Raw genomic sequence first — 20,976 nt, 5'->3', positions numbered from 1 at the left:
CCACCATGCTTCACAGTTGGCTGCAATCTGTTGAGCCAAAAATCTTGGTGAGGCATTCTCCAGATCCATATCCTTCTACTGTCCAAAAATTGAGCGAATCTTGATTCGTCTGAGAACAATACGGTCTTCCAAAGATCCAGAGGTTTGGCCATCATATCACTTGCCCACTTCTTTCGTCTGACTATGTTGGCAGGTCTTAATAAGGGCTTCCATCTAGCTGCTCTGCAACGATAACCCAATCTGTGGAGAATCCGTTGAACAGATTTTGGGCTCATCCCACCAACTTTGGCCACTTCTGCAGTCGTTAACCTGGGATCCATTTCAATGCTCCTCTTGACAGCCCTTTTTGTCCTCTCCAATGGACTAGGACGACCCAGACGCTGCTCAGTTGTTTCCTTGCCGTGTTTCCTGAACCTGAACTGCACAATGATTCTGTTGACTGTCGAAAGCAGGATTCCCAAATTCTGCGAAATTTGCCACTGACTTATTCCACCATCTGCTTGACCAACTATCCTTTCTCTAACAAAATCTGACAATTCGAGAGAACCTTGAGTTCTAGGCATGTTGTTGGACACGATAATTAGTATGCGGACCATTTTCGTGTATATAGTGCTCTGTGAACACAAATTAGTTAGCATAAATCAGTTAAATGACGAAAAATTAGGTGTGTATTTACTTGTGACCACTCAGTGTATGTTAATTCCGGTATGCTTATTATGTTTCCATTGACATTGTTTTCTTGTGTTTGGTTAAGCCACATTTTACAAAGCAGTAATTGAAAACTAATAATACAGGAGAGTTGCACACCAACTACAAGTAAAATATTTTTTAGTTTTAGAGAAAGACAAAATGGAAACATAGCTAATATCCACTTGGTCTCTACAAATGTTCTAAAACAAAAGGGATATATTTAAAAGTGTGGGTGAAATTTCATTGATAATAAAAAGGACTAATTATTAAAAAATTCGTTATATGATCTTCAAAAACAACTGAGCTTAAAAGAGATAAGTCAAAGATAAATTTTAGTGAAATTCATATAAAAGTTCTGGTGGCCTTGATAGCACAAAATGGCCACATGCTCTTAGAGATGGATTAGTTTAAAAGGTGTAAGAAACCACTTAAATCTTAATAAATTTTATTCTTACAATTTTATGAAGAACTCAGTAAAGCGAATAACTGTAACATCCAACATGGCTCAAAAAAATATGAAAATACGTTCATGTATCTGTTGTTATCAACTGACATGGGCCATTTTTTGGCAGGAGAACGAGGAATAATGCTCTACACATGTCCATCAAGTTCAATCAAAATCCGATAATTTTTTACTGAGTTATAAAAAATAGGGTGAAAAATCAGTCCCTATGTTAAAAGACAGGGATTTTTTTGTAAGGTGCTATGACCTTGACCTTCCAAAAAGATATACCAACTTTCGTCCAAATCTTGCCAACAAACACACACACCTTCAGTGCCAGACAAATATTTTGGTGAAAATTAGGTTATGTAGTAAGAAAATTTATTAGTTTGATTTAATCCATGTTCTATGCATTTTACAGTGTATATTAACTCTGTTAACAACATTTTTTTACAAAATTTAACTGAATAAAGATTTAGAATTCTAATGCTGCAAAACTAAGTCAATTTGGATATTTTTTTTGAACAAATTAAAAATTCCAATATTCCCACAAGTTGTTTACTTTTGATAAAGGTCATAACAGCTCAAAACAGGAACATGGCATTTTTGTAATAAGTGTTTCTGAGAACAAAATAAAATGTCTTCAAAAAAGATGAGAGCAAGATTAATGAAGTTTTATAATATCAACCAACACATTTTGAAAGACATTTTTACTGAGCTTACACAAGTTCACTAAATATCCCACATAAAATGATGACCTTAAAAAAAAGCTTCTAGAAACAAAAGATAGATTCACATGATAGTTTAAATAATCTTTTCACAACCTTTTTAGGTTTATAGTTTTTACCAAAAACTTCTGTAATCAAAGTTGAAAACTTTTAATTTTATCTCATTTTCCCACACATTTTGTTTATGGCTCATTAATGTAATTCTATGCATAAAAGAAAGTAAATAAAGAATAAGAGCATTTATAGCATACTGTACCTTACTGACAAATAATAAAACACAAAGTTATTCCACTAATACAATTCAAGAAAACCTCCCAACTACTTATGATATCACTAAGCAAGGTAGTGCTTAGTATGTAGGGATGGGTCAAGAAAAAAAAATGGCTGATGCATTCAATATATTACTCTATCATGCTTACAAATAACTGCTAAAGTTGAGTTATAGCCTTATTTGAGCACCTAATTGCCATAATCAAGAGTTTCACAGCTTGCCAGACTCCCAGTATCATTGAAAAGTGTTGCTAAGGTTGAGAACTGTTCTTTTTTTCTTCTCCCAAGCTAGCTACAAAAAGAGTAATTTTTGCAATGGCTTTAATATGACAGAAAAGCATCTAAATGGGTTGCCACATTCAATCTATTAGTCTATGAAATTTATATTAAACTGCTAAAGTTCAGTTATAACCTTATTTGAGCACCTAATTGCCATTATCAAGTGTTTCACAGCTTGTGTAACAGTAATATTATTATGTTCTTCTACCACACATTTTTGTGAGGAAATAATAATAAGGAAAACTACTACTTAGCATTGAGTTTGGTTCATAAACATATATTATTTCTATGTTTCATAAATAAGAGTTTCATTTTTGTTTGCTAGATGGCAGCACAAACTGTTCTTATATAACAGCCACTTGTGACTTTTCCATGCTCAAATATATCTGCCAAAACAGTTTCAGCAAAAATAAATAAATACAGAAAGAATAATTGAAATTAATTTTTAAGGTATCAAAAAGATCAAGTATTTATGAAACTGACAGATCTGTGTACATCTCATTGATGTCCAAGTTTAAAAACACCAGTTTCTTAATTATCAAAATAATACATTATACAGCAGTCTAGCATCATGAAAAGATGATGATGGGGACACCCAAAAGGGAGAAGTACATGATATGTAACATCAAACAGTCCTAGTCTAACTAAATGTAGAAGTGAGAGATAGGTAGAAGAGAGAGAGCAGAGAAAGTGCCACCAACTTCTCAAGTGGCAGAAGTCTGTGAAAAGAAAGACCGATCTGGATAGAGCAGTATACAAGTATTATGGAAAAAAGTACAAGAAGAATCAGTTAAATGGATATCTGAATGATGGCAACCAGTCTAAGGAGGAGAAGGAAATAATAAGTTTTAAGAAAAAGTGGTATAAAGAGTAAGAAGTCAACAACTCAAATGGGTTACATATGAAAGCATGCAAAACCACACTTAGGTCCCAGTAATGTATAGGAGAAGACTAAGGAAAGGGAAGATCAGGATAATTTGGAAAGAACAGGGGAAGAAAACATCCTTCAGTACTAGGAAAGGTGAAATGTTTTGAATAGCACTGCCCAATAACCAGCAATGGTGGAGACCAACAAAAAATGGTCAATAGAAAGATGTTTTACACAAGCCAGCCAGGAGGAAAGGAATGGCAGATGGACCTACTATGTACACATGCTACTTACATTGAGAAGCCAACAATGTAGGAAGGTGACAGGAATGAGAGAAGAAAAAGGCAATATGATCAGAAAGACAAGCTCAATAGCAAAGGACTAGACAAACCTCATACATAAAAATGCATACAGGGACAATATACCTTGATGAAACATTATTTGTGAGGTTCAAGCAAAAGAGGGGATACTGGGCAGAGAAAGAAAGATTTGACAAAGGGGTGTCATGAATGATGACAAGGACCCGAGGTAAAAGACGAAGAGGATAATATCCATATAGAACAGGCCTCATCAAATACTTTCAATCTAGAAGCCAGGTGTGCCTAACCTAACTTAACTATTGATTGTACCAGGAAATGGGGGCTACATTAGTGTCTTGATTATCCATGGTTTTTCTTCTCCCCAAATTTTCTCAAGATACTTATGCCATTACAGTTCTAGACAATAATTTACATGTTTTGGAGAAATTGTCACTCAGAAATTAATTTTGGTTGCAAAAGTTCAAGTGTTGCATGATATTTGGGGTTTTAACATGCTGGATCTGGTGTGAGTTCAAATCGTCAGTTGGCCAGTTCAAGACTAGCCTCATTTCTTTGATTTTCTGGAATACAAAATATTTGTAGCTTGGTTAATTTTATTTGATTAGTGATTAAAAACATAGAATAGAAAAACACACAAAATACACATTAAAGTTTCTTAAAGATCTCACTCAAATTAAGTTGACATCTGCTGTTCTATGCTGCACCGATGCTTGTTCAGGTTGTATTGGGATGTAGCCCAATTACACATTCTCTTCCATACAGATAATTTGTACATTCAGTCTGTTTTAACAAGTGCTTGTTCATAATAATTCATAAGCATAGACTTGCACTAATTTTTGACTTATTTTTCACAAATGTTGATAGGGTGCAATACTTGGATTTTATAATTACGATTGTGATGACTTTTATAATTTTTCATGATAATGTGATTAAATGACAGTAAAATATTATAATTTAAAACAAGAAACTTAATTATACTGAAAATTTTATTTAGATTAACCCTTTCAACCTGGGCTCGGTCCGTGGTACCAACCTCATAACCATTTTGTGCTTGTTATAGTTTTCATGCTATAACTTTTAAATTAGTAAGCGGGTGTTAACAAAAGTTGGCAGTTTATCTTGCCTATCTATCATGCAAAGTAATTTTCATACTAACATTAAAAATAATTTTATGCATCAGAAAATTTTGAAATTTCACATGCAAAATCTTTATAATGTCCAAATAGTTATCAAATGTTTCTTAAGAAAAAACTTTACATTTTATCTTTTATTTTCTGTAATTAATCTTGTAACCCCCATAAAAAATTAGGAAATAAACATAAATTGTGCATCTTTCATTCTAGAATGAAAAAAAGCATAATTTGTATCTATTTCCTAATTTTTATGATGAATACCAGATCGGTCAAATCAACCAAACCCGTATATTGTGGAAATACATTTTTTTAGAAGAAGAAAAAGTCTTCCCAAAATGCACAAATGGCAACCTTTAAAGAGTTTTGTGATACGAAACCAAGGGTAATTTGAAAATTACTTCAAAAAACATTGTAAAATAAGAAGATTAATAAAAAAGTTATGAAGGCAGTTTACTCCCACTTTTTTCTCTCTCTCTTTTTACCTTGTATAGTGGGGTGTAATTAATCAATGAGCCTATTGATCAACTGATTATCAAATACCAGTAATCACCCATCTCTACTATTTTTATCAATACAAAATTTTTCAGATTTGTATAGTCTCAGCTCCTTTCCTACTTAATACAAGTCTACTGAAAAAATTATCAACTGGTCTAAAAAAATTACGATAAATTAACGTATAGTGTTTTTTTTTTATCTAAGATTAGTATTTTTGAAATATGTTAGATGTGTTTCAAATAATAGTAATAATAAGGCAAAATCAGTTACCACTACATTATTTGAGCAAATATGATAAAAAATTTTCCTTAAAAACAAATATTCCAAGATGAAATTAATGGCTCACCTAAAAGAAATTAAAATATCAACACACTCAATACATTAATCTGATACAAAGTTTCCTGTTAATAGTATCTTTATATATCATCCATGATATTTTTAGAAAAATTAAAATCAAACTTTTGTATACTTTTCATTCATGAATAGGTGTCCATAGACTACTATTTTGTTGTTAAAATAGAAAATGAAATTAAATGAATAACAATTTTCTAAGTTGTTTAGTAACACTAATCACAAAATTTATATTTTGACTACACTTTTCAATAAGTTTCATACCTTTTGTTGATTCTGAGGAGACTGGGGTAAAGTGTATAGATGTTGTAGTTCCTGTTGAATACCATGAACTTCATACGTTGATGGTCTGTTCCATTCAGCATAAGCAGTGGAAGCAGAATAGGATTGTGGGCCTGAGGAGGAGATCGAGCTATGATTTGAAGAAATTCCGGGAGCACCTTGAGTGTAAGAATAGGACATTTCAGGTGCTGAAGGTGAAGAATGCATAATATTTCCATTACTGGTTGTGCTGTAAGTTACACTGGTTGCCATCGACACTTCAGACGGTGGTACACTAACACTCCTTACACCATCATTCATAACATTGGGCCCAGAGGCCTTCACTGGTCGAGAATTTGGCACATGAACCACTACACTGTTTACTGAAGCAGGCATATTGGAAACAGGTATACCTGGTTGCCCCATGTATTGTTGGTGCCCATACTGTTGTGACACAAGAGATTGGGAATATACTGATGGAGTTGATGGATAATTAATCTGTTGCTGTGGCTGTTGTGATTGACACTGACCAACAGTGTTGTAGTAAGAAGCACCAACTAAGCCAATATGGTGGCCAGCTATTGAGGATGACACACAAGTATTTGGTGTCGATGCTTTAGATGAACCAGAACCACCTACGTGGGGTATGACCATCTGCTCTAATTGTTGTAGACTGCTGGACGGTCCACTGTTACCTCCTCCTGGTGACAATCCTTGACCAGGACTGGACAAATGACTTGCACAAGGGCTTGGATAGCTTCCCTGAGACTGTGGAGTTGTAGACATAGGAGGATGAGGAAGCCTCTCAGGTGTATGTGAAGTGGACATAGGTGATCCTGCTGGGGGTGTCGGTGTTGGTCGTCTTGGAGAAACACACACTTGTGAAGGGGGAAAAGCTGGGCGAAATTGTGGACTGTTAGGAGCTTGAGGTGGTTGTTGCGCTTGAGGATAAGGTGACAACTGTGAGGGGCTAGAGCTTCCAAGTATGGATGCTTGGTGCTGTGATGATTGATGATGATACGATTGGCTAGGAGAGTAAGACTGTTGTGGATACTGTTGTATTCTAGTAGGTGTAGCTGGCTGCATGGGGGTAATGGGCTGCTGGCCCGAGTTCAAATGAGAATAGGATGAATATCCTGTCCTCTGCATAGGTCTGGAACCAGGTAAGGGCCCTATGGCTGGTGAGTCCCCTGGAGTGATAGCATTAAGGCTGCTGGAAGGAGAGTAACGAGGCCTTGTGACCCCTGGTTGAGAATTAACAGAGTATGGTCCCTGAGCTGAATATGAGGGCATAGCTTGCTCTGACTGTGTTACAGGAATGTGAGACAAAGGCTGAGAGACGGCAACACGCATCTGACTCAAATATGGTCCATTAGGACTAGGTTGGGCAGTGTAAATAGCTGGGTGTTGACCAGTTGTTGTCTGATTTGGGGAGTGCATTGAAAATTCCTGCCGTGACATATACTGGTTCGGAGTTGATGATCTTGGGACTTGCATGGACACAGATGCATTACTCATTGGACCCATGCACCTCTGCATTGATGACATGGGTGCTGGCTGAGAAGGGTGAGAGTAGGAGGGAGCCTGGGGCATGTACTGATGCCCATGCTGCTGTCCCATACTTCCTTGCCACATATCTCCAGTCTGACTAAGTGGTTGTTGTTGAGGCACAGATCCTCGACTATAGCCAGAATACTGTGATGCACTTTGACCAAGATTAACTGAAGGTCCCGTAGGCTGCTGGCTGTGCTGAGCATACTGAGTGGCCAGCATGTTTCCTTGCTGATAATTTGCAATCTGAGAGGGTGTTAATGGACGTGGTGCCTGGTCCCCAGGTGCTGGGATAGAGTTGTTACTCATATGGTGCAGTCTTCCTCCACTTGGGAACTGGTTATTTACCATACCTGACATCCTATTTCCATAACCACTATAGTGTTGAAACTTCTGTGGCAACTCATTTTGTTGATAAACTTGCTGAATTCCCATCTGGTAACCCTCTGTATTAGCATGGGGTTGTTGCGTCATTACACTGCTAATCATTTGTCCTGGGCTTTGTGCTTGGTTAGGTGATAAATGTGATGACATCATACCTGATCCTGCAACATTTTGGGAAGGTCCAGGTCCATATCCTACCCCTCCAACAATGCGACTTGGATCCTCCAACATTCCTCCACTGCCACTCATCTCATACATTCCTCCGCCAAGCAGGTGGTAATCATCCATGCTGAATATTACTCACTTATCCATGTTTGGCTGCAGATGCAGGAGTTCTAAAACACATCACCTCAGCAAGGGGAATTTCACTGTTTATATAAACCTACAAAAAAAAGGGTACAAAATTAAAATATTTTACAGTGAAATGGGTTAAATGATAAAACCTGCCAGCATACAAAATTATTAGTTAACAATAAAACATACAGTGGTCATGCTAGCATATAAAAAATGTAGTTTATAAAAAATTTGCATTTTCAACTGTAACACCTACTTTTTTTACATATTGTATCAAAATAAACTGTTCTCCAATGTAACATTATTTCAGATTAATTAACATGCAAAAGTACACAAAAAAGTAATGCATCACCTAAAATGCCTGTGTATACAATTTTCTAAACATGTTATTCCAGACAGTTCAGTATTAAGGCTCCAACATTGTCATAAACACACAAACATGTAAATGTGTTTACAACAATGTTAGTGCCATAAGTACTGTAGTCTATAACTAGTCAATTAATCAAACAATTTCTAACAAACCAAAGGAAACAAATCATTACTCATCTTATACAATAGGCAAATGCATAATTAGCTAAAGTTCAAACCCAGTATGTTGGATATTCAAGTAGCCTAAATTGAAAATTAAGCAACATAAAAATCTGAATAATGTCAACTTACTTTTTAATATAAAACTTTTAATAATTATAACTTTAGAAATCATGCATACCATAAGGGAACGAATATGAAGAAAACAAGAAAGTTTGTTTATGGCAAAGCTACAAAGGCTCTCTCTCACCATCCCTAATTTTGAACTATCAACCACAAAAAAGTCTTAGGCTACGCTATACCAACAAATAGTGAATTTTTGTTACAAGACAACTGTTGAAATTCTTATCTGGGGGCTTTGTCTAACAAAATACTCAAACCACCTCTATTGGCTAATTTACTCCTTGTAACCAAACAACTTGTTTTCTTTTTAAATAAAGGATGCTTGAAGCAGTGGAATGTTTTTTACATTGCATTACATAAAAAACCAGTAGCTCTTGTTATACCTGCATTTTAGAAATGCAGTGCAATTATTTTTTGGATTTTATTAAAATTTCTAATGTATATAATGCATAATTCTGCATAAATGTAACCTTTGGATACATGTGAAAAGAAAACACTTTTTCAAAATTTAAGAATATTCTCAAGATTATATACTAAGAGAAATTCAAACTGTTAAACATAGGTCAAAATCGAGCAAGTTTGTATAGGACTGTGAGATACCTAAGATTTTTGTAGCACAATGGCAACTGATAAAACCAAGTACTCACCCCAACACCTTTTCACTTGTGTGCCTACAAGTACTAAAAATGCAATGCTCATTTAAGCACCAACAAGTAGTCAAAGTATGTGTAATATATACATCTATACAATCTTGTTAATGCTTCTAACAAATACAAAGTATTTCAATTTGTAATTTTACAATATAGAATAAAGATAATTGATGTACTTATTAAATAATACATTTACTGTACTATAAAAACATTCATTTACTACTTCTGCAAATCTTCAGCAAACAAATTCAATGCATAAAGATTCTCATGTGGTAAATGGTAACGATCAAATAATACAATCTAGCCACTCTCTCAACAGTTAACCATGCAAAATGTTTCACTAGAAAACGTTGGTTCTTTGGAGACAACGTTAGGTGGACTTGGTGGTGTAAATTTAAATGAGGTTTGATATACATTTTAACACCTTCACAAGATAATTCATGAAACACGTGCATATATTTTCCTCTTACCTTGTACTCATTACCCATTAAAACAAAAATCAATACTTTATGCTATCAGAATAACAATGTGAAGACACATAAGGCCAAAATAAAAATAACCTGTTAGCCCAAGCACAAATAACCTAAAAAATGAACCCAAGTTAAAAAATTTCTTTCAAAACCTTAATCTTTTTTTAAATAGCTGATTCTTCTAAGACTTGTTTTAACTTTCTGCTGATCATTATGGCCAAACTGGTAATCTATTCACTTAATTTCTTTAAATAAGAGATCTTAAATCAAACTAATAAAAGAGCTAGTTAGAATAATTAAAAGAAATATTGATTGCAAACTTTTCTTAGAAGATGCAAGTGCAACCACTTGGAACATCCTCTATTTCTCCACATATTTTTCATTTAGTGGTACCATCTTTCAAATCTTTAAATTAGAATTACCAAAGTAACTAACTATAATGTGAATAATGTATACTAGTGGTTTTTATTTGGATACAAGTGCTATCCAGTAAAGCTTCATTCCTAGTACTCAAAAAGACTTCAAATATTCCTTTCCACATTTGTAGATACATATTTAGAAAAAAACAGACATTTCTGAAAAACTTCTTTTATTGTTATATTCTGTTCTACTTTTACTCGGGAATGGATGATCAGTTTTCTTTCCAAAAAACATTAATGACATTAATATCATTTTGTGACTTTTTTCTAATTTTATCCAATATGTACACTTAACTATTCCTAAAATCAACCAAAAGTTTTTATTTTCCTAAACTGAAAATACATTTCTGATAGGTAATTAGCTCCCTTCACACATATAGCTATTCTCATTCGGTGCTGTCCTCTATATGCAAAAAAAAGTGTTGCTACAAGCCTTGAACTCATACTTATCCCACGATTAACATGGTCCACAGCATCTTCACATGTAAATTGTCATATGACAACCCTCCACCTATAGGAACACAACACACCCTCCTGACACATGTGACTTGCTCTATTTGATTCTATCAAACTATCAGTTTGAGATTAGGCCGAAAGGAAGCACAAGTTTTAAGTGGTAATGGAAGGGTGGGAAGTGTGAAAGGAGGCAAGTGTTTTCAGTGTAGGAAAATAATAACTTCCTATATGGTATCTTACCTCTTCTCACACATATAGCTAGAATATCACATTGAATAGGTGAAGGTACCAGTATGAAGGATATAGAAAAGTATCCTTCAAAAGTGTCCAAAAAACACCTGTAAATGTGATCCCCACTGGGAGAGGAACACAAATGGGAAACTGCACCAATTCTGTATCAGGTATACTTTTTACCCAGAGTGGAAAAAGGTGTCATATACATGGGCATAAAGTAGGAGGAGCACATCAAAAAAAGAAAAAGAAAAAAGGATATGCTCCATGGTGTAGAATGGTTTGGGCTCATTGGACCATACGTGGCGGGTCAACTCCAGTCCAAAACCAAGTGGCATAGGGCATAAATCTTTCAACCCATGGTAGGAGGATGGTCCACACTGTCTTCACCTCAAGTTCAGCAGAACAGAAGGATATACATCCCCAACTGATCTACAAAACAGGGTACATGTGCACAAATCTACAACCACTACCAGTCATCCTGGAACCCAACCTCCAAATGATAAGAGGAAGAGATATGTCAATGTGGCATTTCATAACAAATCCAAACTTCATTGGACTGGTTCCACACCATGGAATATCCACCTGAGGTAATAAAACTCCTGTAGATGCAGCATCAGAGGGATAACAATTGCCCCAAGAAACCTCATCTGGATGGGACCTCATGGAAGTTGAAGCACATGACTGCAACATCAACCTCCGGGACCCACCACAAGGAGGTGGAGATTATGAGATATAAGGTAGAATAAGGAAGCACAACCAACACATGCAAAAATTTACAATGATTGGTACAACTCCAATCCACAACAACTCATCAACAACCGACATTCAGGTGATGGTAGGACAATGTATCCCAATCAGAAAGGTGACCTGCAATGTGATAGATCAACTTGAAAGCAGCAACATCCTCTTGATTAGCTTCACCACACAGAAGCTAATGCACAACATCAACCTTCGAGTCCCACCATACAGAAGTGGATCACCTCTGTAAAAGATACACAGTCTCACTCTTTGGATATAACCACACAGAAGATCAATACAGCATCAACTGCAATGGACCCATCACATGGAGAAATAGCACAATTACACAATGTAATTCCCTGGATAGGAATACATAAAAGCTGGAGCACAATGCCAACCACCAGGTCCCTCCGCAAGGAAGTGGATCGCCTCTATTAAGTATATGCAAACTCACTCCCCGAATACAACCACACAGTAGCTGGGCACAACATCAACTACCAGGGCCCACCACACAGATGTGAAGTGCATGATATGAGGATCAAATGTCATCTACACTGGCAGATCACCACTGCTCTACTCTCCACTGAAGGGAAAGGATCACATTCAGGAGAACTCCTTCATGGTCCAACACCCCAGTGGCTCAGAACTGGAAAGTGGTAAGGACTTTCCTACTCCACTAGAACAATGGGTTGAAAACAAGGTGGAGAGTTTGGAGAGCCAACAACACTGCAGAAAGAGCAAAGGGTGACCCCAAAATCCCTATTTTGAAAAGCAAACTGCCCTGATTTATTCAATTGAACAGACAGCAGGGATGGGCAGCTATCTCCTTCTGCTTTACCCATGTAAGTTTATGGGTTTTGTACAGTCCAGAACAGGCATATTAAAGAAGAAAATATATAATAAAAACCTACTAGCAATCTTGTAGAACATCCCATCTCAACAGTGTGCATCACTGCCCATATGCATACATCATAATTGTTGAGATCAGCCCCCACCCAAAGATAACTTTGGTAGGATGTCCAATACAAGCCTTGCCAAGCTGCCCTGTGCAACATCACTCTACACTATGGCCCAACCCTACAGAGATGGAGCAACAAGAGTAGCTGATAATAGCCCATGTAACATCAACCCTGGATAAGACTGCAGACACCATCAGCAGATCAACCTAGTGAAATCACAGTCTATAGGATGATCCAATTCAGGACCTCACAACATTAACCCCTTGGACCCACTGCATGGAGGTGGAGCTGCAGAGTCATTAGGTGGGAGATAATATACTCCAGTATGACATATTGATAGCTGTACACTGTAGAATTTGAGATATAAGTAGTATACCTGGACACGTAATGCCACTGAGCAGGATCTTAAACCTAAAACGAAAATGCCCCTGGAAGGAAAAATAAGATTTAGAAAAGATAATTTACCAAGTCACAGTCACACCGATGTCCAGAGAATGGTGGCAGGTGGTAGGAGATACCCTAACAAGGAATAAATAGCTACCCGATTCAGGTAGTGGGAAACGAACATATGAGATGTAGTCCACATATGAAATAAGTTTTTCCAATGGGCAATGGAGGTGACCCACAAAAGGAAAAGGTACATGCCTGATCTGATGCAATAACACCTGGAACAGATTGCAGGATCCAGAAAACAAGGAGGAATACACCAGTCTAATAAGTTGATGAATTCAACCAATAAGGGTAGAAGAAGAAGGGTCACATACAGAGGAAAGTTGCCAGGATATGAAAAGGTGGGAACAGGAACCATAGAAAGAGGTCTTGCAAGCAATATAACAATGAAGAGCATAAACAGGACATAAAAGCCTATATGGTTCAGACCTAGAATAAAGGTGGGAAATGGAGGGAAGGGAAATCGACAAGGAACAATGTCCCTCACGAGCTGACAAAGTTTTGAGTAGGAAAGATTGATCTGGATAAAGGAGAATGTATGTGGCATGGAACAGAGTACGTGAAACATCAGTGGCAAAGATACCAGATCAACGATGCCAAGAGGCTAAAAGGAGTAGGAAATAAGTCTTGAGGGATAGGTGATACAGGGAATATAAGGTTCAAAATGGAGGAGAGTAAGGCAGTGAAGAACAATATTGATATTTCCAATCTGGAAGAACTGGCTAACGAGATCAATGAATCTGGAAAGAACACAATAAAAGGGAGACAGTAGGAGAGAAAAACACCATATAGTACATGGAAAAACAGAAGGTGTTGCATAGGACTGCTCTATAACCAGCTATGGAAGAGACCGACGCACCATGATTGAGCAGTTAGGTAGGAAATCCGTAAGAAGAGGAACAGTAGGTCAAGAAAGGGAAAATCTCCAACTCAAAAACCAACAGTGAAAGATGTTCCTATTAGCTTGACAGACCACTAGGGAGGAAGGACGAATGTTCTGTGCTAAAAGGAAAGCATATGCAGTGACAATACAGATCTCCTAACAAGGGATTGGATAAATGCCAGGTGTGAAGTTGGAGAGTCAGAAGAGCATAATAAATAACTGGTAACCAAGATTTATGGAGGTAGGAATGGATTGAGAGGAAGAGTTTTTTTGGGGGGGAGGTTGGAACTGAAGGAGACAAGGAAACCAAGGTTGCTCCAGCAGAAGGACCTGACACAGATTGGAATGGATGACTGAAATCAACCTGGGAAGATGTTGGATAGGAGGGACATAAAGATACCGGTTAGTTCAGTCCCATCTAAAAGCATCCACTGCCAAAGCCTGAGGAACCAGAAACAAAAAAAAAAGAGGTACCTTAGTTTTGAGGAAAGTAGGAAAAGCATCCAGATGAGAAGAACCAACCAATTGCAGAGCCATTGGAAAACCTGAGGGGCGAGGGATCACTCTGTGGGATAAACCCAATCAGGTCTGAAAAGACAATCAGCAACAAGGTTAAAAGCAACTGGAAAATGACATGCAATTGGACTTATCCATAGCATATGGGCCCAAGAAAGTAGTTCTAATGTTAGCACAAAAAGGGGATGGGTGTGAACTTGTTGATTGATATAGGTGACAACTATGGAATTATCTGAATGGATCATGATAAAGTGGTTCTGTATAATAGGAAGAAAATGATCCAAATCATGTCAGACTGCTAGAAGCTCTAAGATGTTGATATGGTATGACATTTTGCTCTGAAATCATTGACTGGCAGCTGCCCACTGATTGACCCATGTCACTCAACTGTGGAAAGAAGCATCTGTGAAATGATGCAAATCTGGACATATTGTCCTTATTCAACCACCAATGAAGATTGTCTGTAAGAGAAGGAGGAAAGGTAATTGGGGAATCCAAGAGATCCCAAGCAAGATTCCTCTGGTCATGCAACATCTACTGAAGAAAACACATGTGCTCGAACCAAGGGGGTAAGAGCTTCCATAGAAGCCTAAGTCCCCAAACGTGACATCACAGGACGAACCCGAACATTATCAGAGAAGAAGATTGACTCGCATAAAGATCAATCTCCCGACGAATGATGGCCAAACCCCCCTGACCTGAAGCCTGTGTAACAACATTTTAAGTAGTGGGAAGAGCCTAAGAAGTCATAACATGAACTTAGGAATTCATAGTCGACTGAAACTTTTGAAAAGATGTGGAAAAAACTAACACAGGTAAGTAATTGTGGCAAAAACTACAGAGAACCAACTGTAGCAAAATAACAACAAACAGTATAGCATTACTTCACAAAAACAAGAAATCAATGCATAAAAAGATCACAATTAAAAATGTCTGCACAAAACTACTGAAAAACGAGAAGAGACAGTTAAGTAGAATCGAATAAGAGGGAATCACGTGCATCAGGAGGGTGTGTCATGCTCCTGTTGATGGAGGGTTGTCACTTGAAGTTTTTGTATACAGAGGGCAGCACTGAATGAGAATAGCTAAACCTGTGAGAGAGGCAAGAAACTGTATTGGAAATAAATCATTTTTGCTTTTTTGTTGGATACAGCAATCAAGATCAACACTTACTAGTGTTATGCATAAATGGTTGAACATGTAGTCACTTTCTCCTGTTTAAAACTGTATATTGTTAACTAGATACTGTTGAAAGTTGAATACTCTCTGTATTTCTAGTCATTATTTAACGCGTGGTTTAGCATATGTCTACTAATGTGTACTATAAATTACATAATTCCTACTTTACTTAATGTGTCTTCATCAAGTTTGCTAACCTTTTATAAAACATTAATAGCATGTTGTAAACAAAAAAACAATTTTTAATAAAGTATTTCTCCTAAATATTTGTATATGAATTTATTTCAGTCAGTCAGTGACTTATATTAGTCTGAGTGTAAGATGATTTTCATGTTAAGGATAATACTTTTTCATCTTATAAAATTTGTAGCACACTGGAGGGATTTACATATTTTTATTAAAAGGTTAGAGAATAACAGCCTTTAAACTCCAGGTAATTATAAAGAAATTATTTGAACCAACATTTTGCCTTTGCGGCTTCATCAGGGTTAGTCGATACAACCCTGATGAAGCCTCAAAGGTAAAACGTTTATTCAAATAAAAAGTTCTTTTAAAATTATCTGAAGTTTAAAGTTGTTTTTTTCTAACTTTTTCACCTTAAAGTTTCATATTTTATTTGCATAACCTTTAAAACCTCCTATATGAAAATAAATTTTGTTCTTCAGTAAAACTTTACATTTTACTATTTTTTCTCTACTCTTACCCCTTTTTTCTTTATAGAATGACTGCAGATTTTGACAGAAAATTACAATTATTTATCCTAAACAGTCTCAGACTATAACAGTTTACATCTGTTTTCATATAATTTTATTGTTTTATAGCCTAAGCTTTGGCTTGCAGCAGTTAGATATGTTAGACATGTAGTTAGAAACAGTTCAGAGAGCAATAAAACAATAAATTTAAATGAAATCACATGTAAACTGTTATAGCCTGAGACTGTTTAAAATGAATAATTGTAATTTTCTGAATTACATAATGCATGTGCAGCTCATGTGCACACCTTGCTAAGAACTTTTATTTAATTTTCTTTCTTACTTTATGTTTTCTTATCTCTAGTTTTTAGATTTTAGTTACTTCTACAACAATGACTAAAAAAAAACATACATAAAAGACAAGAAATTTGGTACTTGTGGAGATTTTGTACTTCTTTGCACATAAAATCTAAGTAAAAGTTAACCCTAATTTTTGATACATTGTTGTAATTTGCTGAATTTTTATCTATTTTAAATATTCACTTTACCACACAAAATAATATGCACAAAGCTATAGCTTTTATAGTTTAACTAGCCTTCTAATTAAGCCATAAGTGTATTAAAATAATTCCATTACCATGTTCAAGGTAAACTTAGCAAAAACAACTTTGAATTTGTAAGACAAATAACTCAAAAGCTGTTGTCAGAACTAGTATTATACACTAAATCTTCTCTTTCTGTTGGTTATAACACTAATCTTCATAGAGGGTTTTGAAAGACAGTGATAAGAGAGCATGGCATGTGGATTTGATTTTTTGGTTTATATTTATGTAAATCATGAGTATTGGAGGCTATAAATTTAGATTATGTCTCAGCAGTTCCTTAAGTTTGTAACTGTATTAAAACTCAAATGCTGAGGGGTGGAAAAAATGTTTAAATGGGCAACTTGGAGTGAGAAAGTGTCATGCAAGTGTAGATTGAGAATTTATAGAAATATTTATTTTGAAATTAAGGTTTACATAATGTTAATATTTGATTTATTAACTTTACTGACATAAGTTGATAAGAAAGTTAATTAAATTCTGAATATAACTCTAAAGCATCATGACATGAACACTGTACACACAGAGTTAAACAGAACGAACAGTTATGAATAATTTTTAAGTGTTTAGCTGTATCCAGCGTTTTTTCCTTTCTATAATGTGCTGAGTTTTGCTTCTGTGCATGTTATTCTGAAATAAACTACAATAGTGTTGAAAACCAAGAAAAGGGGGGTTCTTACCAACCTACCCAACTTTCTTTATCAGGGTTAGTAACATGCAAACAAACATTTCACTGAAGTGTGGATAAGTTACATAAGTTTTTTTTTTGCCTTTATTGAGTTATTGCTTCCAAGATTTTTTTTTTCAATTTGAAAATTATTATCCTTTTGTTTTGGTTAATTTGTATATTGAGTAATGATGAAAATTTCAAGCAAACATCAAAAAATTTTATGAATAATGAAACCTAATTTCCATAACAACCTCACAAGTAAAGTTTTATTCAAGTATCTTAATGCACATACAGTATTTATTCTTCAAGGGCTTAAGATAGCATTCATACATTATATACTGTATGATAAAAAATTAAATGTACATAAATTCAGCTGCAATCTGGACATTTTGATCATATTATACACACTGGGACATTCATTTTAATAAAATGGTTTTGCTACAAAGCTCTAGAAATCAGTTTTCTCTTATTATATTCTATGTTTCATTGCCACATTTCCATTATTAGTGAATATGGAAATGCTACTGTCTAAAAAAACTATCCAAAATGCTGAAATAAACAATCCTAAGAAACTGTATAAAATGGACCTCACAGGGACCCCCCCACAAGCAACAACTTCCCAATCTTTTTCATTACTCTGCTTTCTGCAACTGAGCAAAACTTCTATCAGCTTCTTGACTTTTCTACCAATTATCCTTTTTTATTATTGTTTATCATGAATTACTATAATGCGACTTCTTTTTTTCCAAAAATGGTGTTCCTATTCAACTAAAATCTAAATCTAAAACTTTTTTCATATTCACAAAATGCTAAAAAAAATCAGATTTTCTCTATCAGGATGTGCGACTGTATTGTACATTAATTTATACACAATGTTTCCTTAAAGTTTATGGACAAAATAAAACTGAAACACATTTCTCATTCACAAAACAAAATGTTCATCAATCATAATGTAACATTACTACACATGAATACACACACAATAAGATCAATGGCTACTCCTGCAGTATTAAAGCTACTTTTACCTGTAAAAAAGTACATATCTCACAAACATCAGTTCATTATTAACTTTAGTTATACAGTTTTCTTTCATTTTATTTAAATTTAAACAAATTTTATTTATATTTTTTAATTTATAATCCTACAATTTAATTCCTTCTTAAACAATTGTAATATGATAGAGTAAAATGGTTAGTTTTAAGAAAAAAAAAGCTACTTCCTGTCAACAAATCAGATAATTTGGTCGTCTTGATTATGCACTAACAAAACACTTGTTCATCACAATTTTCTTTTTAAAAAAACAACTTCAGATGCATGACACAAGTCTTTTGCCTTAGTTTTCTTGCTTACCTTATAAAAATAAGAAAATATTACTCATGGATACTTAATACAAATGCTGTGGACTGACTTTCAGTCAACCATAGCATTTGTTTTCTCAAGTATACTGTGAAGCACTCAAATGAAACAAGTTCAACATATACATTGTGTTAGTTTCTTGGAAAATGTTTAATACATGCAAGAACAAAAGTTCCACATGAAATCATATCTCTGGAAAATTTCATCAAAATGAACAAATAAAATCAATCCCCAAGAGAATATACAAATTATTTTTTCAACCACATTTTACAGTTCTTGTTCTGTTACAATGTTTTTAGTGCATAGTAATTGATCTAATGAAAATAATACATAAAGATTTGGATAAAAGCTGGAAGAACTACCCTACAATTTATTGTTATTGAATTACAAATATATTCAAAGCTACAAATTAAATTTAGATTACATTAGTTTCTCAAGATTCTACATAATTAAAGTCAAGTACTGCAGTAATATTCCACCATGTATGCTTGTCTTAATATACTACTGAAATGATAATCTAATTTAATACATCAGTATACAGGAGCTACTTATCAGGAATCATTAAGTGCGAACTTTCCAAATAATTTTCATGACGAATTCTGGCAATAGATTCTGCTACTTTAAAAAAAAAAAAAACACACAAGAAATCAGGCCTAAAGCTCTTAGAATCATCTCTCAACCCATTATTTTTAAAAACAATGGATACATTGGCAATTTTCCAATCATCAAAATTTGTTCAACCCTAATCTTCAAGATTTTAGGGCTGGGAATCATGTTCTGAAAGTTTTATACAATGCAAATAAATGCATATTTGGAAAATTCCCATCAACTTTACTGGACTTTCCATAAGCCTTACAATCTCACTTAAATATGCTTTAACTCTTTCAGCACAGGTTCAGTACCTAGGAATGACCTCAACCATTTGTGCTTGTTGTAGTTTTCATTCTATAACATTTAAATTGGTAAGTGTATCTTAACGAAATTTGGCAGATTATCAGTGAAGTAAACATTACAGTGCTTTCATATGCAAAATATCTAAATTTTTTTAAGTCTTAAGATATGTAAAGCAATGTTTTTCTCAAGCCTTTTGTTTCTTTTCACATGTTGCCTACCCATCATACAAAGTAATTTTCATTTTAAGATTAAAAATACTTTTATGCATTAAAGAATTTTCAAATTTCACATGCAAAATCTTTATAATGTCCAGATAGTTATCAAATGTTTCTTACGAAAAAAAATTATATTTTATCTGTTATTTTCAGTAACAAATCTCTGTATGGGTTCTGTAGATTTGAGCGATCTTGTAACGACCATAAAAAATTTGGAAATAAATAAAAATTATGCTTCTTTCATTCTAGTATGACAACAAATTATAACACAAAAACATTTGTTTACATGAAATAGCTTAAATCTCATAACATTACATATATATATATATATATATATATTACTTTTATTATATTGACCTTTCAGCCATGGCTGGCTTATTATACAGAAGTTACAATGACACAGCTCTCATGTTACTGTATCCAATAATATAAAACTGACCATTGGTCTGTACAAAATGATCCATCTTGGCTGTGTTTCAGTAGACTAGTATTATTGCTATTTAGAAATAAGTTCTTAAACTTATTCTTCTTAAAACATAGAACAGTAAACAAAAAAGTAAAGCAAACAATTATCTCTTCTAGTTACGAGCTTTGTACTTGGTTGTTGCTTGACGCAGGTTGCTAAGCCTTTTAAAACTTTGCAAGTGGAGGATATGAAACAAAATTTTTTTTGACACTTTATAAATAATTGAATAACCAAAAAAATCATAAATTACTATATTGATATCATAGAATTCTACTAGAATTTATCAAGCTTGGTAACTAAGCTGCATTTCAGTCTAAAAATATATGAAATTTCGAGTAGACTAAAGACACAACCTACCTCATTGAAATCTTGGTTCAAAAGAAAGAGATGGCATCCAAACATGTTAAAAT

The 20,976-nt window shown here is 34.7% G+C and overlaps 1 protein-coding gene across 5 annotated transcripts in view; it reads right to left on the bottom strand.

Annotated features, from left to right (window-relative positions):
- LOC106462876 (chromodomain-helicase-DNA-binding protein 7-like) overlaps nucleotides 1–20,976 on the bottom strand; it is a 167,453-nt gene that overhangs the window by 137,262 nt on the left and 9,215 nt on the right. For all 5 annotated transcript variants that reach the window (XM_022390278.1, XM_022390280.1, XM_013922841.2 and 2 more), the window contains one exon: nucleotides 5,841–8,154. In XM_022390278.1, coding sequence (XP_022245986.1) covers nucleotides 5,841–8,060 — 2,220 coding nt within the window. In that variant the 5' untranslated portion in view covers nucleotides 8,061–8,154. The remainder of the gene's footprint in view (nucleotides 1–5,840; nucleotides 8,155–20,976) is intronic.

This window comes from Limulus polyphemus, unplaced genomic scaffold (genome assembly GCF_000517525.1).
Source record: "Limulus polyphemus unplaced genomic scaffold, Limulus_polyphemus-2.1.2 Scaffold1273, whole genome shotgun sequence".
NCBI classification, from domain to species: Eukaryota; Metazoa; Arthropoda; class Merostomata; order Xiphosura; family Limulidae; genus Limulus; species Limulus polyphemus.
This window is presented reverse-complemented; position numbering and strand designations above follow the sequence as displayed.